This window comes from Passer domesticus, chromosome 1, assembly GCF_036417665.1.
Source record: "Passer domesticus isolate bPasDom1 chromosome 1, bPasDom1.hap1, whole genome shotgun sequence".
Classification (NCBI taxonomy): Eukaryota; Metazoa; Chordata; class Aves; order Passeriformes; family Passeridae; genus Passer; species Passer domesticus.
The window spans coordinates 105,095,077-105,123,058 of record NC_087474.1 but is presented as its reverse complement, the minus strand read 5'-3'; the positions used below and the strand labels follow the sequence as shown (position 1 = coordinate 105,123,058).

General features: G+C 38.0%; 1 protein-coding gene across 5 annotated transcripts; it reads left to right on the top strand.

Annotated features, from left to right (window-relative positions):
- Positions 1-13: 13 nt before the first annotated feature.
- On the top strand, positions 14-27,686 carry SOCS6 (suppressor of cytokine signaling 6). Of its 5 annotated transcripts, none has more exons than XM_064432402.1 (3): positions 103-240; positions 21,123-21,239; positions 22,190-27,686. In XM_064432402.1, exon 3 carries the CDS (start codon positions 22,314-22,316, stop codon positions 23,916-23,918), a length of 1,605 nt encoding a protein of 534 aa, XP_064288472.1. In that variant the 5' UTR covers positions 103-240; positions 21,123-21,239; positions 22,190-22,313; the 3' UTR covers positions 23,919-27,686. The 5 variants fall into 5 exon arrangements, with proteins under 5 accessions (XP_064288464.1, XP_064288472.1, XP_064288505.1 ...); XM_064432424.1 differs by lacking the exon at positions 103-240 and adding an exon at positions 257-370; XM_064432413.1 differs by lacking the exon at positions 103-240 and adding an exon at positions 888-969.
- Positions 27,687-27,982: the final 296 nt, after the last annotated feature.

Genomic DNA, 27,982 nt, shown 5'->3' with positions numbered 1-27,982 from the left:
GCGGGCGCCGCAGCCGCAGCCGTAGCCGTGCCTGCGGCAGGCGGCGGCCATCGCGGGCTCGCCGCCCCCGTGCGCCCCTCCGAGGACGGAGGGGTGGGGGCAGAGGAGGCGGAGGAAGCGGCGGCGGCGGCGCCAGGAACAGGGAGGCGGCGGCACGGCGAGGGAGGGAGCCAGAGCCGAAGCCGGGCCGGGCCCCGCGAAAGCAACAGCAGAGCCAGCTCCTCCTTCTCCTCCTCCTCGGTGAGTGCCGCTCCGCCACCCCTGGAGGTTGCTCCCCGCCGAGCCCGGGAGCCGGCGGAGGCCGGGCCGCACCGCTGAGGTGCCCGGGAAGAGGCCCGCGCCGGGAGCGGGACGCCGCGGCCTCCGCTGGGTGAGCGTCCCCGGGGCAACGGGCGCACCGCGGCCCGCTCCCCCCGCCCGTCACCGCTGGGCGCGGAGGGCTGCTGCGGTGGACGGGGAGTCGGTGGATTGGGCCGGCGCGGTTCTCCACTTGCCCGCCGCCCCCTTCCCGGGCCGCGGCCCCGGCCTCCGCTCCCTTTGTTTGCTGGGCTCCCCGAGCCCGCGGCGGTGCCAGGCCCTGCGGAGGCACCGGGGCCGCGGCGCGGCCTGCGAGGCGGCCGGGCGGGCTGCAGGGAAGCAGCGCCGGGCCCGGGCCGGCGAGGCGCTGCCCAGCCCCCGCCGTGACAGGAGGGGGTCCAGGCCAGCCTCTCGTCCCCGCCAGTCGCGGCGGCGGGGCCCGCCGGGCTCCCGTGCTCCTACCCTGGGCCGCTGCCCGAATGCACCCCGCGCCTACTGGTGCCATTGTGGGGGGCGGCGGAATTGGGCTGATTTCCCTTTACCCCGCCGTGAAACCCGCCTTCAGTAGAGGCTTTTATGTCCCTGTCTCCGGCCGGGCGGGTGTCCGGAGGTGGCGATTTGGGCAGCCGGTGTCGGGGTTTGTGCCGTGGAGGATCCCCGGGATGTGGCGAGGTGAGGGTGCGCCCAGGGCTCCCCAAGGGGTGAGCGAGAGAAGCTCCTTTCTGTGACAGGCAGCCCTTAAGAACTTGACTTTAACAAAAGCATTACCAGATCCGCAAACTTTGCTCGCTTTCATTGTTCTTCGAGCTGCTATTTGCACTCTCTTTCCCAAATGATGCCACTTCTCTTAGAAAACAACTAGCCCATGCCAGCCCGTTTGCTTATGAAAAAAGCCTTTGCAAAACAACGGGGTTTTGAGAGATGCAGTGGATGATACTTCTGTGATGTGAGGGTGCTTTGGCTATGTCTTTCTGTCCTCTTTATTTTTGTCTTCCTATATTTTCAAAATCATCTTAGTTTGGAACACAGGGGGTTTTTTTCTTGTGGAGTAGGCTACTGCATTAGAGAAGTTGGTCGTAGAATATGCTTTAGTCAGGAAAACTGACTTCCCCTTAAAAAATTATTGTGCTCTTTCACTGTGAGGGCCCAACCACTCTTTCCTACAGGCCAGGAACGTTTATGCCATGTCTATCCTCTTAATACACCTTTTTTAGTTTAAAAATGCCTGCTGCAGGCCTCCTGTCTTGGAGAGTTGCTGTCTGCACAAGTACTCAAGGAATAATGCATCTGCATTTCTGCTCTGGGCGGAAAAAACCAGAACTGGTTCTGTTTCTAGTTTTTGTTTGTGCAAATAAATACATCTTGGGATTGTAGAAAACATGGAAACTTTGGTGCAATTATAAAATAGTTTACTTAGCTTGGCTGGAAGACCCTAAACTAGAGAATGTGTAGATATTTTTTGAGTCTTCTGCAATAAAACAGTATTCATAACTCACGGTTTTATGTGTAACTTAAGAAACACAATTTCAGCTTTTTCAAAATGCTTACTTTTCTGATGTGTTAAACATCAGAGTTTTCACTTCCTAGTCGAGATTTCTTGAGTTTGTGGTATTGCACTGTGTTTGGAACTGAGCTTTTACTTGAAACAGGTTCACCTCTTGTACGCTTAATCAGGGATGCATTCCCTCTATCCCAAGTTTTGAGATTTAAGTAGATTTTTTAAAAGTTAAAATTTAATGAAATTAAGCCTTAATACTTAGAAGTTTAAGTGATAACAGTGTATTGTTATGCAGACATACCCACATTAGCTAACTCCCTGGATAGCTGCATGGGTATGGAGTAGTTAGGGAGAAGCTCTGTGTTGTTTCCAGGGGTTTCATGAGCATCACTTTAATGTGCTGCATGTATTGCAGCATCAAAGTGTTTGCATGGATTCAGGAGATGTGATGGATAATTCTAAGTTTCATAAAAACTCGAGGTACTGAAATCTAGAAAACAGCTGTGTATTAATTTATACTGTGCTATTAACTTCTTTGATCCTAGATTGTGAAGTTGGTCAGTACCCTTGGCTTATTCTTGGAGAGGGATGGTTTGAAGAAATGGTAACTGGTTCTTACTGTTCTGTGAGTAGATTACAACTTCTGACTCTCCTTAACATAATGAATTGGTGGAGTGGGAGAGTGAACTTTTAACAAAAAGTTGTTTGTACAAAGCAAGTAAATTATTTCTGCTCTTATGATTTTTTTATAGTCTTACAGTAATTTGAGTTGCAGGACTTCATTTGGTAGGGCTGCCCTGAGTTCACTACATATTTGCTATGCTATTGTTGGCAAAACTGGGGCCATAGTCCAGAGTAATCCCTAACTCCAGTGCCTTTTTTTCTCTTTCTTTCCAGCCCTCTTGGGCCTACACAGCACGAATTTAGTAGTGTTTGGGTAGTAAAATGCAATAACATAAAATAGATAGGAAGGAGACAACTGTTCTCAGCTGGTGTGTGCCTCACTGTTTTATTGATAGGGCTTTAATGTGTGTTAGCAACAAATTAGAGAGGGTAGCTCAAGCAGTTCTAATGCTCCAAAGAAGAAAGTAAGATACAAATAGTATAAAAGGGAATGTAATGCAGATGCTAAAATGGCTTGAATATAAATTGGGTAGGATGAAAAACAGAATGTTATATCTTATGTCATGTAACTGTATATTTTGTACTGTAAAGTATTACACTGAGAGCAAATATAGAAATTTGAGTTTACTCTTTTTTATTTTTTTATTTTTCAGAAGAGAAATAATTATATCTGTAATGTTCCTTGTCCTTATGTTTATTCCAAAATTTGTTTGCATTCTGTTTTCTTACACACTTAGTTTTCTGGAAATAAATATCAGTCTTCAGAAGACAAAGGTCCTAAGTTCTTATCACATTTGTTCTGGTCCCTCCCAATAAATTTGTAGCAGTAGAGAAGGAAGTATCCTTTAAGAAAAACATTTTTAAAAATAATTCTTGATGATTTCAGATGTCAAGTTACATACAACATGTTTTTGTAGAAAAGAAGATGATTGTGCTTGTAATGGGATATTTATTGTCCAGGATTAAAAAGCAGCTTCATACCACTCAAATATATTTTTGATACAGCACAATATATAAAGATTCATGGTACACAGTACCTTCCTTCTTTTATTATTATTTTTTCCTCTTGAAATAACTGATTTCTGAATTAAAACACTGTCCTATGCAAGTTGAATAAATTTCTGTGTTAAAAATAGTTACATTACTTTTGAAAGAAACATTTAGAAACTCATGGCTTTGGTTTTTTTTTTCTTTTTTTTTTTTTTGTTTGTTGGTTTGGTTTTTTTTGTTTTTTGTTGCAGTTTTTCCCCCTGTATCTGAATTGAAAAAACTATTGAAACAAAAACCTATTGCCTACTTCAGCCTCTCCTGAATAAAACCAAACTGAAAGAAAACTGGCCTATAATTATTGCCCTGGATGAAAATGGAAAGCTGACTCTGTGTAAAGTGTTGACTGATACATCAAGGTTATGAGAAAGGGTACACAGACTTTGCTAGAGTCTACACAGACTGAATTTGAATAGGCAATGTGGAGCAAAATCTGCCTTAGTTGCTTATTGTGAAAATTAAAATTTTCAGATCAAAGCATTAGAAATTTAGCTCTTCAAGTCCTTAAGCTCACTTAAATAAAAGTTACTCTGGATATTTTGTTTTGGTAGTTTTTGTGGTCTTCTTTTGTCATGTACAGGCATGCGAACAATAAGCATTTGGAACTCCAGACAATTTCAGAAGGCTTTGAGGTGTTTGGCTTTGCAAATCTAACTGCTCTTCATTAGTCTGTAATGTGGATTTAAGAACCTATTTTTGCATATTTTTAATTTTTAAAAGATTAATTAAACTGTTATCTCTCAAGAAATTTTTTTCTGGAAAATATTAAGATAAAAAACTTTGGAAACTATTGGTCCCTTTCTGTCTTCTTAACCATTCACATAACACTTTGGACTCTGAGGAACTCAGTTGGCCTCATTTATGAGGCCACATGTTACCTAAAAAATCCTTTCTTGGTTGCTGCATCACCAAGAAAACTATGCAAGTTAAACATAGGTGTTTGTTTAGCATGGATGTCAATAGAGTTGCTGACTTGTTCTGCCTCTGACTTTAAACTCCATTGAAGGAATATGAAACAAATCTTTCTTGCAGGTAAAGCAAAGAATGCTGTATATAGACATTTCTGTCCAGGTGCTGCTCCCCTAACATTGCTTCCTTTTTTGTATATTTCGGGCACATAGCGTCTCATGCTCTGTCTTCTGGGAAACAGTTTTTTTGTAATCTGCCAAGTGCAATAAGTTGGCAATTTAAAAAAATCTTAGATTTGTAAAATGTGGGGATTTTTGTTGTAAACACTAAATAATCTTGCTGTAAACTGCTGTAAAATAGTTTTGGATGAGAGCCATTTTCTCTGGATGTGAAGGTATAGATAGTAGTTATTAGTTTGTTTTTTTTTTTCTGAGAGTTTAAGTAGTTTGAAGTTAAAAATTTAAACCATGAAAATGAACCTGTGCATATTGTTAAGTAAATCATACAGATATATGGTATTGTTCTTTGCTTCTTATTGCACTGTGTAATCAGCAGCTGTACTTGTGTCATTTAACATGGATGTATATGACACTGACCTGTAAGAGCAGTTGTGTTAGGTTTTGATGATCTTGAGTTCATCAGGTGAATGCAGCTAGGAGATAAAGTGATTAATTTAGCATTTGAGATTACCAAAGTTATTAAATCTGCATTTTTCCTCGAGGATATTTTGTATTGCTTAAAACAGTACATAGAGTGTTACCTTTGAAAACATTGTTGGAAGTGAGATTCCAGTCAGACTTGGTTTTACAGTGTGTGATCTCTTGTTTTTTCTTGAGTAGTTTTATTCTTAATTAATCTTGACATTTTCTGGTAAATGTGCTAAAACAGTAGCTTGTAGGAGTCTTGAGTAGGTGATTGTTTTTCCTTCTCCAAAGCAGTCTGCATTCCTCAAATAGGTTGAGAACATAGTAGGCTACTCCAAATGTTTCTTTTCGATTCCATAATGTCTACAACACAGTGGTCAAACTTGCCTTCTTTTTTTGTTCCTTCTGATTTAGAGAATTCTGTCTCTCCTGGCTTTACCTCAGTAAGTGCTGCAGGACTGGGCAGTTACAGGCTGTAATTTTGACTGGGTTTGACATCAGTAATGGGTTTTAATACCCTTGGAATCCCTTTGGGTTAGTAATCAGGTATCAGATTATGCGTTTTAATAAAATAGAGAAACAGAGACAAATGTCAGCAGGGCAAAGGTTTTTGATTACAGAAGGTGTGCCTTCTAGGATGAGCTGTGTGGAAGCTGTACTCCAAAAACAGGGTAGGCAGCTTTTCAGATGGATGTTCTTTCAGGAGCTGGTGGGAACTGGGCAAGTAAGGAATTCTCGCCGGATTCACTAACAGAAGCTGTTTGTGCAGGGATACTGGTTTGGGTGAAGCATGTGCTGGGGGAGTTTTCCAGGGTGGAATTTTGGTCAGCCTGAGGAGACTGGCTCTAGAATAGTTGGTTTGTGCATTCAGAGGTACACTGAGTTGTGTGTAAGAGCTTAAGTCTCAGTCTGTGTAAGGTAGGTGCCTGGTGGCTTTTTTATTCCTTCCCCTCCCTGTTCTCTCTTCAGTGGAAAAGAGGCAAAACCAGCACTGATCAATGCACACTGAAACATTGACTTTCTTCCTCTTTTTGGCTTTTGAAAGGAAAGGAGCTGCTGGTTTGTACTAGTAAGTAAAGCTGAGAGGTAATAAAATACTAGCTGTTAGCCTTTGGCATTATTTTGTGCAAAAAATCCAGTTACTTGGGAAAATACTTGCTGTGAATGTAAATATTGCATGGTCCCTTACTGCAGGGATAAAAGACTCTATTCACCAACAGCACTTATCTGAGCTGTTGTCTAATCCAGTGATGATCAGAAGAAGACATTGAATATCAGTACTGACTTGTATGTCCTATGTATTACAAAAATAAGTGCTTTTGGAATCTACAGTGTTTTAAATGTTTTTTGATGGGAGGAAAAAAAAGAACTTAAGTTCTATGTATCAGCATTGAAAAGTATGTATCTCCTTGACTGTCTTTTTTTTTTTTTAAACTGGGCTAATACTTTTTTTCTTCATTTTATTTATAGTGTGTCTTTAAATTTAATGTCAGAACGGGAGAAAAGAAAGTCAGTGTGCATGTACATGACTCTTTTATTTGTGGTTGAACTTTGAAGCTTAGCTAGCTTTTGCAGCCAGCCTTCGATACTCCTGGCTCTGCAGAAATTTGACCTTGCTGTGGAGATAGCTATCTTAAGGGCTTTGAGTTTGTGTAAATCTGATAGAGCACATTACTTCATGCAGACAGTGAAAATTTTATCTTTGATCCTGTCTGTGTATAACAATTTATACACTGATGTGAAGTTGCTCAGTGTAAGGCCCAATTTTTTCATGTGCAAGCTGAATACAATGTACAGTGAGGAGTCCCATTGAGTTAAATGTCTGCTCGCAGTTAATTAATCTTTGTTGGGTTAGGACAGAATATTAGCAAAATCAGATAGTTTAGGGCTAAGTGTAAAATGATTTTTTGCTACTGGCAATTATTTTAAAAAAACCCAAACCAACCATCTTCCAGCGTGCAGCAGGACAAAACAGTGTCTGTCTAAAAACTGCCATTAATATATTTGCCATCAGATTCACTGGTTGGAGTAGTGAGCTGTTTCTGTCTGCAGGTGATGAGAGTGTAGGTGTAGGAGAAAAAAAAAATTCCTGATCTTAATCATGAATAATTAAGAGTCTCTCTCATTTTGACCCAAAATGAGAAAATTTGCATGTGGAATAACTTTTGTCAGAACTGGTCTAGTCCTGTAAAAGGGTTTTACTCTGACAAGTCAGGACTTTATGAAAAAGATGGTTGAACAGCTTTGCCTGTGCAGTCAAAATTCTGTTCCTATTCTGGTCAGTGTGCAAGTTGTGCAGTGTAATGGTATATGCCTTCCTAAAAGCACCCTTGGATTTAAAAGGGTGAATTTAGAAATTTATTTAATGTTTCACCTTTTTTTTTTAGGGGAAACAAAGTGTTAAAGTACTTTTGTGATATTAGCTGGAGATAATACTCTTTCTACAGGTGTGTTTACCTGGTGTATTTGACAGTACTTTAAGCACAGCCTTGTCTCCTATTTCCTATGTGTGGAAAGACTCTAAACCATAAAGATTATTAATTTACTCTATTCTTATTGGGCCTCCTGCCAGGGAAATCGGGAAGGGAAATATTTTAAATAAGCTGTATTTTGCATTCTCATTTTCTGAAATGCTGAGGTTGGGTTACTCTCTGCAGTGGGTCCGAAGACCTTGGAGGGTCAGCGAGGCCAAACAGATGGGGGGATTAGTGGGCACATAGTGCTTGGTGCTTGACTGATACAGATTGTGTTACTGGAGCATATTCCAGGAGAGACTGCTTAATTAGAGGTACTCAGGATGATTGCCCCTTGGGGACCACCTGACTCAAGATCCCCCCAGTCTTTAAACAAGGAGAAGGAACTTCTGTTCCTGCCCCTTCACCCCCTGCATTCTGGTTTGTTGTGTTGTGCTGACTTGTCTGTAAAATAAACCTTACTTTCTGTTTTGCTGATTGGATCTCTTTTCCTGTCCATGAAAGACTGATCGTACAATAGCTGATACTGTTTGACGATATCAGTTGAATTGTATCTCATGAAATAGGTGTGTTCCAGAAGAGAATTGAGGTGCAACTATGTAAGAGTGATTTCCTTATGCTGTACTAAATGCTCCTTTGCCTTTAAAATGGATTCCCAAGTGTGTGTGAGTGGATTGTTGTCACTGTTATTTGTTTAGGACCATCGATAATAGGTGGATATTGGGCATATCATCTCTGTGAAGGACAAAATGTATCTGCAGTGAAATATGAAATTAAATACAAAGGTATGTAGCTAAAAATTTCCTTGTTATTTGCATGTATAGGTTTCACAGTCTGCAAGCAGTTACAGGCTGCATTTCCCAGTGATATAAAAATATAGGATATAACAGCTTGCTAGGTAGAGCCCTTATTCAGAATGTAAGATAGCCACAGTAATTTTCCATTTCTCTCCTTTCTGTATGAGGACTACTCTGAACAGCAGCCTTTTGGCTGCTCTGTAGTGTGAAAAGGTTTCTACTCCTTCTTCTAAAGCCATTCTGAAGAAGATTAGCAGAGCTGAAAATGATCTAGATAGTGTGCTTTTTCTCATCCTGGTGGAGTAAGCAACTGATTTGGAGAGGGAAAAACTGCATCTGACTTTCTCTCCCAATTCATCCTGCATCTGAAACTGTTGCTGCACATAGGATATATTAAGTGAAACTCTCCTTTTGTGGTGTCTAGGACCACTGCCCAAGTTAATTAGACTTTGTAGTTTGATTTCCATTTGTGCAAGCTCCGTATGTGATCCAAAAGGATTCTTTGATCATGCTTCCACTTCTCATGATGTCCATAAAAAGAAGTGGTTGCCACTGAATTCTATATGGCATGATTCTGGGTGATGATAGACAGTATTAAACATGTTGATAAAGGTGTCAACCACAGGGCAGCCACTGATACTGTTCTTTTAACACTAAGTACTTCTGCTTTTACAAAAAATAAAACTAAAGGCTACTGAGGAGTTTTTAGTTAAAAGAAAAAAAAATCTCTGAAATTCTGATACTTCCTCAATTAAGCTGCTCCCTGTATGTGAAGGATTTTCAAGAACAACAAAGGTCTGCATGTCTGTGAAAGTTTTAAGGAACCTGATTGTTGTAGTATGCCCAAAGTACTTGCAGCTCCTGTAGATTTTTTAGAGGGACTGCTTATGCCTAGATACTGAAAAAAAATAATCCTAACTTGGACAAAAGCCTTTATTTTAGGTAAGAGTAGTTGCAGTTCTGACCTTTGTAGTTTGTCAAAATGTACTTTGCTTTCAATTGTATTTTTGGAAAGCAGGCCGTCAACCTCAGATCTGTTGTTAGAAGCAGAATGGAGTGGGGGTTGTGAGAATGCTTTGTGCCATGCTAGTGACACCAGTTTAGCCAATTCAGAGCTTGTATCATGCAAAACTTAAACTCTGGGTCTTGGCCTATTTTTTAGTCTGAATTAGCTTTCTTTGTGGCTTGTACTTCAATCACTTTAATTAAGGGTTTAGAGCTAACCTTGAAAGGTGTTTGGGTTTTGCTGCACTTTTTTTTTTTTAAGAGAAGAAGGGGATTTGGTTTTTTTTTGGGGGTGTTTTTTTTTTGTTTGTTTGTTTGTTTTGTTACCATTCTCCATAACTTTGGTTGTTTGCTTTTATTTTTTTCTGCATCTTCTTAACATCTTTAGCTACATACCACTGATGGATCCTCTGCTCCTCATCCTGCTACCTGATACATCTTGGTGTACTGTAACATGGGCATTTGCTTACTGCTTTGATAAATAAAACAACTGGGCTGAAAGAACTCTGTAAAATATCTGCTGAATTGTGACGTTTTAAAGGAAGTCGGGAAGTTGAATCATGACTAGAGGACAGTGATGGAAGGTTTACTGAAAGGTTTGGTATACTTACTCCTCCATTGTCAGCAAACCTCTGAAAGGGACCAAAAGTTTAAGTGATCTCTTGCAGCAATTTGCTGTTGCAATCAACTCCTGCGCTGGCGCTGCTGTTGTTTAGTTCTGCTGCCATCTTAGAGAAGTGTGGGAGATTTCAGATTTAGGAGGGTAGGTGTTTTCTCAAAACCCCAGCAGCTCTCACTCATTTTCACCATAACTCCACATTACATGAATTCAAAATTTAGGTTTCAGAATTAAACTACCTTAGTTTTGCCTGATGGTGCATGTTATTCAGCTTATGAATGCAGCTTAAAAAAGTGGAAATTAATCTCTCTATGTTCTGACTCTCATGAAGTTGAATAGAGCACTGAGTACCTGTGCACTAACATTTAAATGTTGGACATGAAGACAGTAAAAATGTTACTAATGAAGTCAATAATTCTGTCTGGAATGTTGAGTTTAATTGGTGTCCTGTAAGTAAATGTTAGAACTATACATTTTAAAGGATGTTGGAGAGCAGCATTAATGTAAACATTTTTGTCCCACATGTGAAAAAAGAAAGAGGATTGGTTAGGAAACCCTTCTGGCTTTTCTCAACTTCCGAGTTCTTAGACGTGGAACTTTAATTAAATTGTCTACTATGTTTCCTCTATAAATGGTTCAGATAAAGGATATAAAATTATTTTTCTCACTGTGCTGTTCGAGAGGTAAAGCACAAAGGATTTTACTTGCTGAGAGAAGTTGATTGTAGTTATTTTACTGATAATTTTTAAATTTTCAAGAAAGTAAAATTGTCAGTGGAACTTAGAGATGATTTTTAAAGGTTTAATATTTTGTGCTACTGGTTTCTTAATGCAGTGATATAAAAAGTATCTACTAAGCCTTTTGCTTTTTAACAGTTGATCAGAATTGAAAAACAGGTCACAGTAACAAAATACTTTTACTTCTAGTGAACGTGGGTGGTATCTTTAAGGTCAGAGGTAAACATTTTTATGTTACAATGAAACAGTTTTTGTGAACATCATCTCTCCGAGAAATGGAGATGTTTCATGTCACTTTTTTCCTTGGTTTTCAAAATACTTTTGAATTCCAGATAAAGCTTTTCCTGTGTTTAGAAATGCCCTTGGATTTTTGTATATGTAAGAATATATGAATTTTTGCCATGGCTGCTCTCTTAGCTGGGACACTGCCTTTCTGCTTATTTGATACAACTTGGTTGGGCAGCCCTCAAGGGACTTCAGGGCATACACGGAAACCTTGCATGGTTGAGTTTTCTTTCTATGGGAAGTAATGCTAAAACAAACAATAGTCTCTGAATGTGAATTTAACTCTTGAGCTTTTTTTTTTTCCTTGAACTTTTGAGAAGTGACTAGGGAACTTGGCTTCTTGAATAGAAGCCTCTTACTTTATGTGAGACACACTATTGCAGTATTTTATGAATGTGTTGTTATTGCAGAGATTAGAATGACCTTGGTTGACTAAATATACGTATTGCCTAAATGTAGGCAATGCCTTTTCATCCCAGGTCTGTCATAGTTCACTGAATATCTATTTCTCTTTTCAATGAATTTTACTGAAAGGATGCATACACTTGCAAATTATGTGTATGTTATATATGTATTGTAGTAAGACAATTGGTCATTGATTTGGAAAAATGTTGTCTTTAGTTAAAAACATTTTTATATGGTCTGGAGGGGAATGGTAGGACCTTTGTGACATCTGTGTAGCAAATACATTGTATTTCTCCAATAATTTAGTGAAGAAAGTCCCAAAACAGAGGTCAGTCCTTTCTTTGTGATTCTGGGGATTGTGCTTATTAGCTGCTGACTCCTCAGCATGCTTGGAGATTTCTCTGCATGTGTGAACTCTGTACAGATATTGTGGAAGATCTTTCCACTTTTATTTCTCTTTAATCAAGGCACTGTGTTCTTTCCTGTCAGACCATAAATGAGTTCATTTAATCCTTCCATTTATGTAGAGGGTTAACTGTCTCTCAAACAATTTCTGCATCTTAGCTTGAATTGAGAGGACAGTGTTATCTTCCAAGGAAAGAAGGCTTTTATTCTTATTAAAAATGCCCTGAATGAAGCAGGTGAGGGTGATAACAGTAAAAACATTGGAGATTCTACCTGGTCATACAAGTTCAAAGGGTCCTTCAGTCTCAATGAAAAACTGTACTGAGGAGGTTAATTTGGAATCAGCCTCAGTCATGAGATCCAAGGCAGAATGGTACAAGATGGTATAAGGCTGCTGTGTATTGCTGTTTGTTTGGGCCTTCTAGAAGAGCTGAAAAATCGGAAAATGAGTCTTCATGCAATTACACATTCTCCAATTGCAGAACATGACTGCTGCATATGGCAGAAAAACAAAATCCTCTTTTTCTGTGTAGTGAATTATAAAGCCAGTCACTATCTTGAAAACTTGTTTCAGGTGCCTTCATTTCAGCTTGTGTGTTTGGTAGACAGATCGCTATAAAATATATTTATCTTTTAGAGTTTAACAACATTTCTTTTATTCCTGCTGGAATACATTAGATAACTAAATTTGAATTATTGGTTGAAGAATTTAATTACTATGTTTTTGGCATACTTTTTAAAAGGCTGGTGGTATTTTTCCATCTGGATATTTTTAAAGGAATCATATTACCTGGAGCTAATTTGTGCAGATTTCTTTTTCTTTTTTTCTTTCTTTCTTTCTTTTTTTTTTTTTTTTATATCTTTGATGCGAGGTGGATGTTATTTGTAGGAATAAAGGCCAATTACATATGGTCCTGGTTGTCCGTCAGGTACAAGCATAAATGACAAATGTAAGTGGAAAGGTGAGCAGTTTGCCACTTACTGGTGAAGATATTTGTTTTGCAAACATGGGATATGAAGACGCGTTGGCTACATAGTGTGGCAAGTGAGGTGTTTAAAAGTTAGGTTTAACTTTGTTTTGGATTTGTTGTGTTTTGGGGTTTGTTTGTTTTTGGTTTGTTTTTCCCTTGTGAATGTGACTTCATAGCTTTCCTGATATGTTGTTTTCTCTTTTTTGCTCCTGAAGAAGAGAGTATCCCGTATTGCACCTTAAAGAAAGCAAAATATCAGTCATGCTTGCTTGGTCCTATAGTAATTTAAAACTACTTCCTCTGTCTTTATTTTCATGTCAGGTGACTGGGACAGGCAGAAGCAAAAAAAGATGACTATAACAAATTAACAACTCAATTTAGGGGCAATATTTAAAAATCTGTAATATAGTGACATATGTAGTGATGCTGTACAAACCCTTATAATTTTCAATAGAAATGTGAATCACAGAATATTTTGAGTTGGAAGGGACTCGAGGTGGGGTGAGGCTTCCCCCAGTGCGGAGCAGAGCAGAGCAGGACAATCCCTTCCCTTGTCTGGTTGGTGATGCTGTGCCTGTTGCCCCCCAGGACAGACATGGCCCTCCTGGCTGCCAGGACACTGCTAACTTGTGTTCAACTTGCCACTGACCAGGAACCTGAGATCCCTTTCTGCAGCACTGCTCTCCAGCACCTCATTCCCCAGTCTGTCCATACATCCGGGATTGCCCTATCCCAGGTGCAGAATTGGGCACTTGCCCTCGTTCAACTTGGATGGTTGGTGATTGCCCAGCCCTCTGACTTGTCAAGGTCTCTCTGTAGGACCTCTCTGCTCCTCCCAATTTTGTGTCATCTGCAAATTTGCTCAATATCTCTTGAGTTCTGTGTCCAAGTAATTTATAAAGATGTTGAAAGAAGCACAGGGCTGAGGATGGAGCCCTGCAGAGCCCCACTAGTGAGAGGTCGCCAGTCTGATGTCACCCTATTCACTATAACCCTTTGTGCCCGACCTGTGAGCCAGTTGCTCACCAATCCCATGCTGTGTTTATGCAGCTGTGTGCTGGACGTTTTGTCCAGAAGGATCCTGTGACAGACAGTACCAAAAAGTACTGAAATCCAAAAATATAACATCAGTTTGCTTCCTTTGATCACCTAGGTAGGTTACCTTGTCATAAAGGGAAGTAAGGTTTAACAAGCAGGACTTTCCTCTCATGACACAGTGTTCTGGCTGTGACCAATGACCGAGTTGTCCTCCAGATGTTTTTCAACAACTCCTAGAATGATATCTCTGTAATGGTACCATATGGTGTGAGTCTTCTGTTTCTATTTTCTTGTATTTTCCTCTTTCTCCTTACAATGTCTTCCCTTTTTTTTTTTCCTAGTGATTTTTTCCCCCTGGTAGCAGGAAACAAACACATAATGTAGCATTAGGTGTTAACTGAGAGGTGTATTTCTGTATTGCCTATTTGGTACGTGCCCCTCGTACTGTGGGGTTCTTTGGTGACAGATGTTTGGCCTGAGAAGTTGAATGTCTGTTCTGATAGAACAGTAGGAAAAGATCATTCATGCTACCTGTTTAATGTCTCCTTGTCAAAACATTTTTTTTGCAGCAGGCCCTTTTCAGCTGTCTTGGTTTGTGTTTTGGAAGCTGTACACAGTAACAGTGTTTCTGTGCTTGCTGTAGAAACACCAGCCCGAACTTTGAAAGCGAAACCAAAATTAATATAAGTCAATGTGAAGTGGAACTATTTAGCTGTTGCATGTCTGCTGAGTGTTTTCTTTCCTTTTTTGGGAAGAGCTGGAAAAGTGTTTCTCACAATTATATTATTTTGTCACTAACATGAAGAGTGGTCAGATTAGTGCTGACCACAAAAAATCACTTTGAGAGAATGGTGTGCTTTATTATTTCTGTCTTTCTGGCATATGCTTTGAAAGGATGGATAGCATTTCTAAAATTATGTTTGGAAATGCATAATTGAGGATTCAGAAACCAAACTGCATTGGGTTTTAGTACCCGCATCCATACAATTACATATGTTATGTTCTTTTCAGCATACATCCCAGCATTTAGACATTAATGTATAGTTCTCAATGAAAATAAGTGCAAAAATGCAATTTTATTTTGTTTTTGGGTTTTTTTTTTTTTCTGTTTTTCCTATTCTTCCTTTCATTTTCCTGGTATTAATTTCAAACACTTATGTTGTTCTCAAATATGTAGGCACAGAATCTGTTTCTTGCCATCTTAGAGGAAAAATGTTTCAAAATTGATTCCTTTTACAGAATATGATGTCGGTCTGTATTGTAAAATGAAATGCTGTTTTTTAGAGCATTATAATTTTACAGCTTTTCATAACTGTGTTATGGTTTAAGAGGATTGCATAAATATCTTGGATAAGCATAAATCCTCATTATCAAGCTGAGGCTATCCCATACCTTACAACAGAAGGAAAACATTTTGGTGTAATCTTCTATCAGGATGGAGTGACGGATGGACCCTTAGTTGGAAAGGAATTCTCATGCATTATCTCCCAGGAAGTCTAACCTTTCCTTATGAAACGACTTAATTTTTGCTGACAGTCTGCTGCAAGGCTGGCTGCTGCATTCTTGTAAAATATTAAGAAATGAAAGCAGAGCCTGACTGAGCATTACACTCACTCTTCATCTGCTTCTGCATATTTGTGTGAAAACTAAAAGCAAAAGTTTATTTGCAGTCAATGGATGGGATTTTCTGCAGTGAAACACGTGAACACATCTTTAGTGACTTCTCCCATTTGATTAATCAAAAATGTTCTTTTCTCTTTTTCAGCACCTTGGCATACATAGAACTGCCGAGTAATTTTTTATTTTTTTTTTTGCTTCTTTTTCCCTTGCTGTTAATCAGGGTCTTAGAGCCAAATTGTGGTTTCATTTTCCTGGTAATTTTTCCACATGCTCGAAACAATTTGTTAGCAGTATGCTTTGCTTAATATGTTTGCTTGAAAGAAAGTGATGAAAGGTGGTACTTGTGTCTGTCTTTTAGTAAATGTATGCAAAGTACAGTCTGCTTGTTTCCCTATTTGGGTGTTGATTCTCAGTTTGTGAGAGATCTAGCAGGAATGGCTCAAGTGGTTACTGGCTGTCATCCACCCAGCTTCCCTGGAGTTTCCTCCTCCAACAGCAGCTCTGGTATCACAATGTTTTGTGTGTTCTTGAGCCGACACCAACTGGTGCCGACTTCAGTTTAACACCCCCATGTTAGTGTGCCATGGTGGCTCGGGAGCAGATACAGATCCCAGCCAGCCATCCTTGGGTAACAGAGATGTAACCTTGGCTGAGGACTGTTAATATTAGTAACTGGGTTTGGCTGTTGCAGTGATGAAATTATTATAGTTACAAGTCTGTATATACACATACGAACCATAATAGAGATGCCATTTAACACCCTTAAGTTACTCCCCAGAGGAAAATCACCAATCAGATAGAAATATTCCATTCTGCAACCAAATATGGGAAAAAACAGGACCTACTGCAAACACTCATGGATTAAATGGTGTTCAAAGAAACAAAATGAAAAAAAAATTAAAATTAAGGAAATCTAAATGTTAAAGGGCATTCTTTTTCAACAGCAGGCTAGGGAAAAGAAGTCAAGGTATTTGGACTTTTGCAGCGGCTGTGTCCTGGTTTTACATACTTTTAATTCCCATAATCAGAAGTGACAAAGAAAAATTTCATTGTGTCAAGTTTTCATTATTAATTTACTCCACTTTTCTATGTATTACCAAAGGTGTACCTTGGTTATTCTCTGCTAAAGGTTGGTAGTGATTAGGGTTACACTATCCTCTGTTGGAACAGTAGTGCCCATGGACTGTTTTATGTTTAAGTTCTGTAAAAGGAGGAAAAAAATAGGAGCGAGATGATGTGACTAAATAATGTGACTTACTCTTGGTTGGTTGGTTTTAAATTGTAATCTGTATAAAACCTGTTCAATTATATTGCCCTGTAGAGAGGTTGATGGTACTTTCCTCAGCTGCTCCATTCACAGAGGGTATAAATTTAAAATTTGTAGTGAATAACTCATGGTTCAGGTGTTTGATTAGTTAGCTTAAAAATAGGAGGCTTTAAGTACTCTTGAATTGTTATAAGTGTAATGTACTGTCAGATGAGCTTCTCATCTGTTTTTTCCTTGTTCCCAATTTTATGTGAAGTTGTACATCTGAGCTCACTAGAAAAGCAGTGTGTGTCAGAAGGGCTTTTATAAAATTTGTGATCATATTAGGGGAGTGTTCATCCATTAGCAAGGAAGCCACTACATTTACCTTTTTTTGTCATTTTCAAGGTATAAGAGTATGCGATGGAATTTAGATTACTTAATTTAAAGATTCTTCTTCCTTACTGAAAAGGAGTATAATGTAGGAATTTACTTGAAGATCAGCAAAGGGAAAAAACTCACCATCTTCAGTGTGCTTATGGCATGTATAGAGAAAAAGTGAAAAGTTGCCTTGTAGTGTGTATGTTGTTTTAGAAATTGATGATGTTTGAAGTAGATACTGAATCTCTCTTTACATCATGAGTATTTTGTGCAGAGTTTTTGTACGCATATAGCCTGAAACTCTAAGTACCTAGTGGGAAATTCCTCAAGTCAGTACTTTATATACTGGTTTAGTACTTTATATACTGGTTTGAAGAAAAACTTCCAGTTATACAGATTCAGTATTGAAGTAAAATTGATGGGAATGTGCATGGAGACCAACTTCTTAATAATTCATATTAATAGATTTAGTAACTTTGGAGAAAATGTAGACACAGGAATTTCCGAAATACAGCACTAGAAATCTGCATTACCTTAAGATGCTGTGTTTGACATGCCCTTCCAAAGAATGCATGAATATATTTCAGTGACAATTTGGGGAAAGCTGGGGAATGACAACTTACACTTCTGCAGATTAGAATAGGCTTCATTATCTGACAGTAATGAGAACCTAGTTGTTGTCATGCCCAGGAATGCAGAAACTTTTCACTTCTGAGGAATTTTTATTTTCCTAATATAAATATGTTAAGATAAATTGAAATTGTAAATGATGAAAGTCTTATGATGATCCAGCATAAAATAAAGATTATGTATTTCTAAGTGAAAGACAGACTTTTCAGGAATGATGCAGGATGATGTGGGTTAAAACAAAATCAAGTTCAATGCTCAACTGTTTCACTTTATGGAAATAAATAAGCAGATTAACATTTATTTTAGAAAGGTTTTCTGAAATAACATTAACTAATAATTTGAAGTATAATTTGTGATGAATTTTTTATTAAACTTTTTAAGAACAATTCTTTGCTCAAAGATGAGTTGTATTTTTCTGTATGTTTCCAGTATGTTGTTTTCTGTCCCAACTCCTTAAAGTTATTCCTCATTTATTTCTATTGTAGTGCATTTTGGCAGCATTGTTTATAGTATTTGTCTTGGGAAATGAGTATGCCTAACATAAAAGTGTGAAAAAGATCAGAAATTAATGAAGACAGTATAATCAAACTTTTTTGTTGGTGTACTTTTACAAACACTGCTTAGAGTTAGCTATGTGATTCCAATCTACTGAAACCATTTTGTACCATCAAACTGAAACTACTCTGAAATGTTGGAATATTCAAACAGGATTTGCAGAAATTAATATATATTTAAAACTTCATAATTTTGCATACATCAGTGTTGGCCACCATAATAATTAATGTACCATTACATGGCCTGCTTTTCATATTTCCAAGATGCAGCCTGTAAAGTGAACTTTTAGTCCTAATTATCTTCACTAGTAATTTCACGTTTGTATGTGATTGATAAATGTTGCTCTTCCTCCAAGTGAGGTGCAAATTTAGTTTTCATTATTTTTATGTGCAAAAGGGGACGTGGTGTTTACTGGGTATTAAGCTTGTAGTTTTCATCCAGAGACCTGGCTTGTATTTTGTTAACCTGCATAATAGTAAAAATTCTGAGATACAGAATTTGTGATGGAAGTTCTTAAGTTTGAATTTCATTCATCCACATTATTCTGTGCGTTAAGATCTCATTCTCTTTCTGGATTTGATTAATCTAATTTTCAGTCTGTGTGTTCCAGGTGTTTCTGCACATATAGTCACCAGGCTTTGGGAATATATTGGTAGAGTTCAAGACTGTTTATAGTTGCAAATATCTGCCAGAAGAATTTCTAGAGTTGTCTCTTGTTAGGCTGTCTAATTCACTGTACAGCAGATGGCACTGAAAGAGCACATCGGTGGGAGACTTCAGTCACGCCATAATTCAGGCAAAATACTAGTGAAGCTGTTGCTGTGCTGAGGGTTGTGAAGAAGTTGCATAATTCATTTTAATGTATTCCAGGAAGGGGTGTATGCCTGGCTTCTTCTGCTCCAGCTTTATTAAATGAAGACTGCAATGAATTCTATACTTGCAAGCATACAAGTGTATCATATATTGAGGGCTGTTTATACAGTGTTTATAAACACATTGATATGCAATGCAGAATTAGCTGGTGCTTTTTAAGTATGTGCAAAGAAAGAGGAGTATAAGGATCAATTAGGGTATTTGACTTCAGGGTGTATTTGTTTTCTCCTGTCCTACATAAAATATGTGTAGGAGGTATTGTAGGGTGAGTCTCATATGGACAACTTGTTTAGAGACTTGCTCTCATGATATGAGTGTGTTCAGTTTACTGTGAAGAGCTTCGACCTGGACTGTCACTAGATTTTCATCATCTTCTCATGCATGAATGAACTGGGCTTCTGGATAGATGCATGTTGTTTATGGGCTTTACAGTTGATTATCAAACCTTTCTTATATCTTGACATGAGTTTTTACAAGAATACAACTAATAAACCAACCATTTTATAGAATCCAGAATATACTGAGTTGGAATGAACCCATTCAGGGTAATTGAGTCCAGCTCCTGGCTCTGTGCAGGACAGACCAAAGAATCACATCATGTGCTTAAGAGCGTTGTCCAGACACTTCTTGAACTCTGTCAGGCTTTGTGCTCTGACCACTTCCCTGGAGAGCCTGTTCCAGTACCCAGCCACCCTCAGTGTGAAAAACCTTTTCCTGGTATCCAACCTAAATATCCCCTGATTCAGCTTCCTGCTGTTTCCTTGAGTCCTGGTACTGGTCACAAGAGTGATGAGATTGGTATCTGCATGCAGTACCTTCCACAAGGAGGGGGGAACGTTTCTGGAAAAGTGGAAATAATATCAGCTTGTGGATGTCAGAAGCAGTTGGAGAACACTGTGGATTTCACAGGTGGAGCTAATGTGATAGTTCCCAGGATTCTGGTGCACGAAAGCAGAGTTAATTTTATCAAATGAATGAATGCTCTGATTTGTTAGTTTAGGAGAAGCAATGCAATCCTGAAGTTGTAATTTTAACTCATATTGTAGGTTAATTTGGTTACATATGACAAAAAGTTCTGCAAATTGGAAAGGTGGCAAAATCCAAATGGTTTAGGATTAGAAAGTCAATGACATTTTGAGTCTCCTTTTAATTTTCATGTAATTCTCCCTTTATCTGCACTTGTAGGAAAGTAAACATAGTGTCTTAACCTTTGAAAATTCATACCCATAACTCAGAATTGTGTTCACATTGTGTAACTGGACGATGGTGTTTTAGGATTTCATGACTCCTGATACAACAGGTATCCTGTTAAAAGTGGAAAATAACTAGTGAACATATCATAAAATACTGGTTCTGTTTTTTTAAATCTTAATACTCATTTATAGCAAGTAATTTATTCTTAGGCTTTTGTTTAGAAAGCGTTTTGGTCATGTTTGTTCTTTGCTGGTAGAAAGTGAATCAGTTTAGAGACTGGAGTAACCTTTTATTTCTTCCCCATTGAAATAAAGGAAAGTATTATTTAGTTTGGTAGTGAAGAAAATGGAATGGAAAGATCTGAATGATCTAAAGATGAATTTGGGAAATATCAGAGGTTATGACAAGGACACAGAACCAGTCTTTGAAATAGGTTGATGCAGATAGGACTGGGATACAATCCACATAAATCAGTCTTTACTACTTCTGCTTTTTATGGAGCAGTGTCCTCCCCTCTAGCAGCAGAGTTTTACGTAAAATTTTTCAAGGTGTTTTGAAGTTCAGAATCTGTAGATGCTTCACATTGCCTTTTAGTTTGCTTTGGATATGATCCTTTACCTTTTGTATACTTGAGGACCACAGAAGTTGGGCTGGGCAACAGCAATAGGCAGTGGACTGCTTTTTGGTTATAATAATCATTGTCCTTCCACGCTTTTATGCAGTTTTGAATGTTTATTTAAGAAAACAGTATTGTTTAGTTGATAAAACTTATTTCAGTCTGTTGCACCGTTTTTCTCGGTTTGCTTATATTGTGATACTGTGGGAGAAAAGTGGGAAGTATATAAGGGCTGTTTTACTTTCCCCTCAGTCCACCAAGGTTGGAAGATTTCTTGAAAGATTCTTAGACTCCTTCAACTTGCCATGCTTAGCCTGGAGCCAGGCTTGCTCCTGCAGGTTGTGCTGCTAACATCACATGTATTTGGAGGTATGTGGAATAACAGTTACTACTAATTGTAGTACCTACTTCTGTGCGAGTAGCAACTTCCCTCTCTTCTCTTTCTCATGCGTTGTCCTTCTCTTTCCAGAGCTCTTTACTAAGGTAAAGAGGTCTAGCTAAAATTAAAACAAAACAAACCATGCCCCTCCAAAGCCCCCCAAAACACAGTCAAACCTCAATCGAGGAAAAAAAAACAATCCGAAAGATCAATTTTGTGGGTACCTGATTCTGCAAGATGCTGGGTGGGAGCAGCTGTGTCCACTAGATCTTGGCAGAAATATTGGAGGAAGAAAAGTTCTAATGATTTTAGGCAATAAGAGGCTGTGACTTTGTTTCCTGTGGCTAAAAGAGATTGGAAATCCTTTCTTCCACAGAAGTTCAGGAGGGGACTTGCAGTAAATATATGTTACGTTGCTGTTAAGGAAAATCTGTATTTTTGCTGCAGTTAGTTTTCCTATAAATATGTAACCTTCTAAATATTACTCAACTTTCTTGTGTAGAGAAAGTATAACCTTATAAGACCCTGTTTTGGGATCGATCACAGTTTAACCTAGATGTAGGAATTCTGTTGATTAGAATATTTTCTGTAGTTTTATCTTCTGTAGTTACTTGTGGGGGGATTTTTTAGGAGCCTTTGGAAAGAGAGGACTATTCAAAATTATATATAAATGCAATAAAATATATCTGCCAGTGAGTGTAATATAAAGTGTGTGGTTGTTTCAAAAATTACCATGCTGAAAGCAGAATGAAGTTCTGGAAATGTAGGAGTTTCATTTTTTGACCCTAATTGTTTCGAAGTCAGCAACCTGTTTTTACTTTTATGTGATACCCATTGTTAAATTACTGCAATTTCTGTTCTGCTTGGAGAGGGGGAAACCCTCATAGATAATTTCTGAAATTTTTATTTTGTGAATGTAACTGGTTTTTTTTCTTTCCAGGAAATGGCTCTTGAAGTTAAATGAGGCTGGATCAAAACATAAATGAAGCAGAAGCTGCTCTTCTTGTGTTAGGGCTATATCACTGCAAGCACTGCTGATCAGCCAGATTTGGTAACTTGTCATAATGAAGAAAATTAGTCTCAAAACAATTCGCAAGTCCTTTAACTTAAATAAAAGTAAAGATGAAAGTGACTTTGTAGTGGTTCAGCAGCCATCATTAAGTGAATTTGGAAAAGATGACTCCTTGTTTGGCAGCTGCTATGGTAAAGATTTGGCTAGCTGTGAAGTCAATAGTGAAGATGAAAAAGGAGGCAAAAATAGATCAAAAAGTGAAAGTTTAATGGGTACGTTAAAAAGGAGGCTTTCAGCAAAACAAAAACAGAAAGGCAAAGGCAGCACACCATCTGTAAGCTCTGCAGATGATGACACATTTTCTTCCTCATCTGCTCCAATAACCTTCAAAGATGTGCGAGCTCAAAGACCTCTGAGATCCACTTCCCTCCGTAATCACCATTACAGCCCAACTCCATGGCCACTTCGACCTACAAATTCAGAAGAGACTTGCATCAAAATGGAAGTGAAAGTCAAGGCCTTGGTCCATTCCTCTAATCCAAGCCCAGCACTGAATGGTGTTCGAAAGGACTTCCATGACTTGCAGTCAGAAAATGTGTTCCAGGAACAAACAAATGCATTAAAAAATACGGAATCTCAGAACGGGGACTTGCATCTTCATATTGATGAACATGTGCCTGTAGTTATTGGATTAATGCCTCAGGACTACATTCAGTATACTGTGCCTTTAGATGAGGGAATGTATCCTTTGGAAGGATCACGTAGTTACTGTCTGGATAGTTCCTCACCCATGGAAGTTTCGACTGTTTCTTCTCAAGTGGGGGGAAATGCTTTCCATGAAGATGAGAGCCAAGTGGATCAGGACGTGGTCGTTGCACCGGATATCTTTGTGGACCAGACGGTGAATGGTTTGTTGATTGGTACCACAGGAGTCATGTTGCAAAGCCCAAGAGTTAATCATAGTGATGTCCCTCCACTTTCACCTTTGCTACCTCCAATGCAGAATAATCAAATCCAAAGGAACTTCAATGGATTAAATGGCACGGATGCCCATGTGGCTGAAAGTATGCGCTGCCATTTGAATTTTGATCCTAACACTGCCCCAGGAGTTGGAAGAGTTTATGACTCTGTACAGAACAGCGGTCCTATGGTTGTTACAAGCCTCACAGAAGAACTGAAAAAACTTGCAAAACAAGGATGGTACTGGGGCCCCATTACACGCTGGGAGGCAGAGGGAAAATTAGCTAATGTGCCTGATGGCTCGTTTCTCGTTCGAGATAGTTCTGATGATCGTTATCTTTTAAGTTTGAGTTTTCGTTCCCATGGAAAAACTCTTCACACTAGAATTGAACACTCAAATGGTAGGTTTAGTTTTTATGAACAGCCAGATGTGGAGGGACATACGTCTATAGTTGACTTAATTGAACATTCAATCAGGGACTCTGAAAATGGAGCTTTCTGCTATTCGAGATCCCGGCTGCCAGGATCTGCAACTTACCCAGTGAGACTGACAAATCCAGTGTCCCGGTTTATGCAGGTGCGCTCTTTACAGTACCTGTGTCGTTTTGTAATACGTCAGTACACCAGAATAGACCTGATTCAAAAACTGCCTTTGCCAAACAAAATGAAGGATTATTTACAGGAAAAGCACTACTGAAAGCTTACGGGAATCTTGCATCTTGCACTTTGGGAACAACAACAACAAAAAGAGATTGAATTACAGTTTACAGACTTTCATTATTATCAAAATCTTTTGCTGCCATAGAAATATTTCATTTTTGTCTGTAAAAGAAAAGTAATGCATTTGGATTTATGGTTTGTTTTGGGGGGGGGTTTGTGTATTTTGGGAGGCTTTTTTTTCTTGTTTTTTTTTTTTTTTTGTTGGAAAGAATGATCTCAAGTTTATTTTTAGAAGTGTGAAATAGCTATCTTTCATCAATGTGCAGATTAATCACAATGTGAATGATCAAATTCTCCTTAATTTCCCCCAAGTCCTTTGCTGCTATCCACTGTGATTTTTATGCATTGAAAGCACATTTCATGTGTATTCAACGATGAGTAAAAGTCAAATGAAACTTGTTGAATGGAATTTTTTTTTCCTTTAAAACAACCTCTGGAAAAAAATGATCATGGATAAATAACATATTGGTATTCTAAATTACTGATTTTACATCTAAATGTAAAATGTTTCCTAGTGTTGTAATTAGACATTTCTGTAGAGATATGCCCCAATGTATAGACAGAGCTGTGTGATAGGAACATGGTTATGCAGCATATCTCTGGGAAAAAAAAAAGCCTTCCTCCTAAGCCTTGTACTAAGTCTGTACACTCTTGTGTTTGAGAAGGTTGGTTCAGCCTTCTTCTCGTCTCAGTGTTTTGTCCTCAAAAAATGGCCTTTAAAAAACAATCTATGAAAGTCAATGTACAGTACCTAGAAGAAAATTGTGGTATTGGGGTCTTGCAAAATATTACTTATAATCATGCCATCAGTTAATAAATGAACATCTACCAGGTCCACTCTCTCTTTCCTTTTCCCTACTGCCTATTCCTGCAGAGTAAGGGAAGGAAGTTTCCTGGATTTGTGGGAAGACTCTAAGAATTGTTGTCATGGGAACGTAAATTTGTAAGCCATTTTGGGGATGGGGTAAAACTTCTAATAGGATGATTTCTACCATATTTATGTTCAAGCTACTTGAAATTTTAGCATTTCCATTTTTCTACATTTTTCTTTCTCTTCAGAAAGTACAGTAATACACTAATGTCCTTTTGGATAATTTTCCCCTTTTTTCTATATCCTTTGAGGAGGAAGGAACAGGACTGATAACATTTTATATGGAGGATGTTTAAATGCATCTCTAAAGTGCTATTCTCCTAGCCTTTCAAATTACTGGGAAGAGATGTTTGGATATACAGTGACCGCAGAATATGTTTCAGTTTGCTGTCATGAAATATGTTTTGACATATGAAATATTGAATCAATTAGGTAAGTGTTTATGATATCTGTCAAAGATTCTGGCATTTGGAAAGCTTACAGTTATTCTAACCTTCTGTAGGGAAAAATAGACTTTCAGTGGGGAGTACAGGTTCTACACTGTAATATTTTCATCGTGCAAGGTTAATCCATGGCATTTTCCTGTTTTATTTTAGTTTGGTTTTATTTTCTCCCATGTTTTTATCACTTTTATGAGTTACTTCCTAAAGGGGTCATAGCTGGCTTGGGAAGAAGGCTGCCTCTGCATTGCTGACCGGCTTTGCTTTGCATGCCTCTGCCCCCCTATTTTGTGTTTTAAAATGTCATATTGCCCGTCTCTGGTATAAGTGGCTAATGAATAAGGATCATCTTAGGAAAAAAGTCCATCTTTGATACATCTTTCTTGTTTGGGTCATTTTCTTCTTATTTAATCTAGCATTTCTGTCCCCTAAAATGAGTCTTTAGAAGTGAATACAGTATTGCTGCAAGGTGGTGCAGTAGCACTACATCTTGGGTTGCCTGAATTGATAGACAAAATTTATATTTTTTTAATTTATTTTTTGACCATAATGTTTAACTAAAAAATAAAAAAAAGAAAATCAAAGGTATATAAAGACTGCCTTTGCTTTTAAGGGAGGGAGAATAAGGATTTCCTCTTTAGTCTGTTAAAGTTTTAAACTTAAAAAAGAAAATAATCTAGAGCAGTCTATACATTTGTTGGCTCTGCCATGGAGATATATGTATGAAAGGGAGGATTCTGTTTTCTTTTTTTTCCTCTACTGACTTCTCCCCATACCCAGTCATGTCCCATTCCCCCTCCCCTGAATCAGGATCACTAACTTTATTCAAAAAGGCACAATAACCTATTGTATGGTACAGTGTTCTGATTCTGTCTGTGGAGAGGAAAAAGAAAATCATTTTTATGGATTTCAGATGCATACTTTTGGAAGAAAACCTCTGGCATTTTCTTCACTTTAAAAATTCTTTCCCCATACTAGAGGGCCTATGCATTCTACAGAATCTTTGAAAGATTATAGTATATGAAATATTTTCATTGTCATTTAATACCACTATTGAATACATTAAACATATGTTTATACTATGCCACATGCATTAATTTAGCAGTCATTGGGTTGAAACCTAAATATTTGAAGTTATGATATCCTGGCTTATTGTGGAATTGAAAAATGTGCAAGAACACACATGCTAAAATTCTTGCCCATGCCTTTATAAATTTCAGTTGTTCACTCATAAATGATGCTTTTTAAAATAAAAAAAAAAAACTGTTTTAAAACAGCTACCCAGTTTTTGAATTGCCTTCCTTGCTGTGTTGTTCATCTGTGAACTTAATCAGGTGAAGTTAACTTTGTCATTTCCCCTGCCATAAAGCTACCACAAAAGGAACACTTAAAAGTGGTTGAGGTCTAGGATGTAAGAACCATAGAGCACTTTGCTTCCGAATAAAAAATGGTGGTGATATTTCTACTAAGCTCCAAATACTTTAAATCAGTAGACACAGATACTTATTTTTACAGATTTCTTTAATCAGAACCTCACAGTACTTTTTCATATTGAGGTGTCTGGCCAGCCAGGAGAATGAACTTAGAAAAAATACTTTGAAAATAATAAAGATACTTACAATTTCTTATTATAAAGATTAATATAAAGGAAACACAGTAGTATTTAGTCATGAGTCAATTTATAAGCACTCAATAACCACAAAATTTGTGTTAACTTCTGCTTCGTGAGAATTAGAGGAACAAAGTGTCCTTGAGAAATAAAAGAAGGATGATGGAGGATATTTTGGGCACCTTTGGAAGTAAATACACTAGGAACAAAAGCTAACAGACTATGGTCCTTATAGAGTAGAAATATGGCTATTTATTCAGCACAAAAGTTTAAGGGTTCAAAAAGTATGCTTTTTATACAATTGAATTGAGTAAAAAGGTTTTTGAAAATGAAACTTTAAAATAAAACTCCTTTCAGTGGCTGAAATGATTGACATTACTGATAACTTTGCTTTACCAATTAGAAGAGTAAAACAACATCTTGTATTTAGAAATAATAAATTTGCACAATTTCCTGGGTTTTTTTAAATTTTGTTTTGTTTTGTAAGCCAGTGTTATAAACAACTGAAAATTATGTATATTCTTTGATCTGTTTGAAGGGTATAGCACTTATCCTGCTGTTGACATAGTGAATGCCATCTTTTTATCAAAATGTAATTATGTCAGAAGGATCAGAAATGCAATTATTAATTAAACTTTTTGTTCTCAGTTGAGCTGACTTTGCATTTTGTTAAAGCCAATTTCTTTTTGTGAATGTTGACTGCTGGGCTAAATAAAATCTGTGCAGTTTTTGTTGATGCATTTCATCTATGTGAATACTGGAATTATAAATTTAAAAGAGCATACCAGCAATATATGGGTTATGATGAGAAGTATTTCTCTGTTACTGAACTTTCAAATTCTGAGCTAAGCTATAGATGAATTAATGATTGCCAATTTAAGTTCCTCAAATCTTTCTATGACTGCAAACAATAAAAATTACAGGCATTCTTTATAAATAAAAAATGGTAGTTCATAATGTGAAAAATATGGCATTGTTGTACCTGGAAAGTGGTCTAAATTCTACACAGATAATGAAAAATTCTAAAGGAATTTTTTATGAATACCTGTTGGGTTAAAGAATTTTTATAGTGATGATGGAGTGCCATGAAATTAATACTTGCAATCCAGATTGCTGTAGTT

Coding starts and splice junctions, on each gene's coding strand:
- SOCS6 (XM_064432394.1), top strand. CDS start 22,314: ATGAAGAAAATTAGTCTCAAAACAATTCGCAAGTCCTTTAACTTAAAT.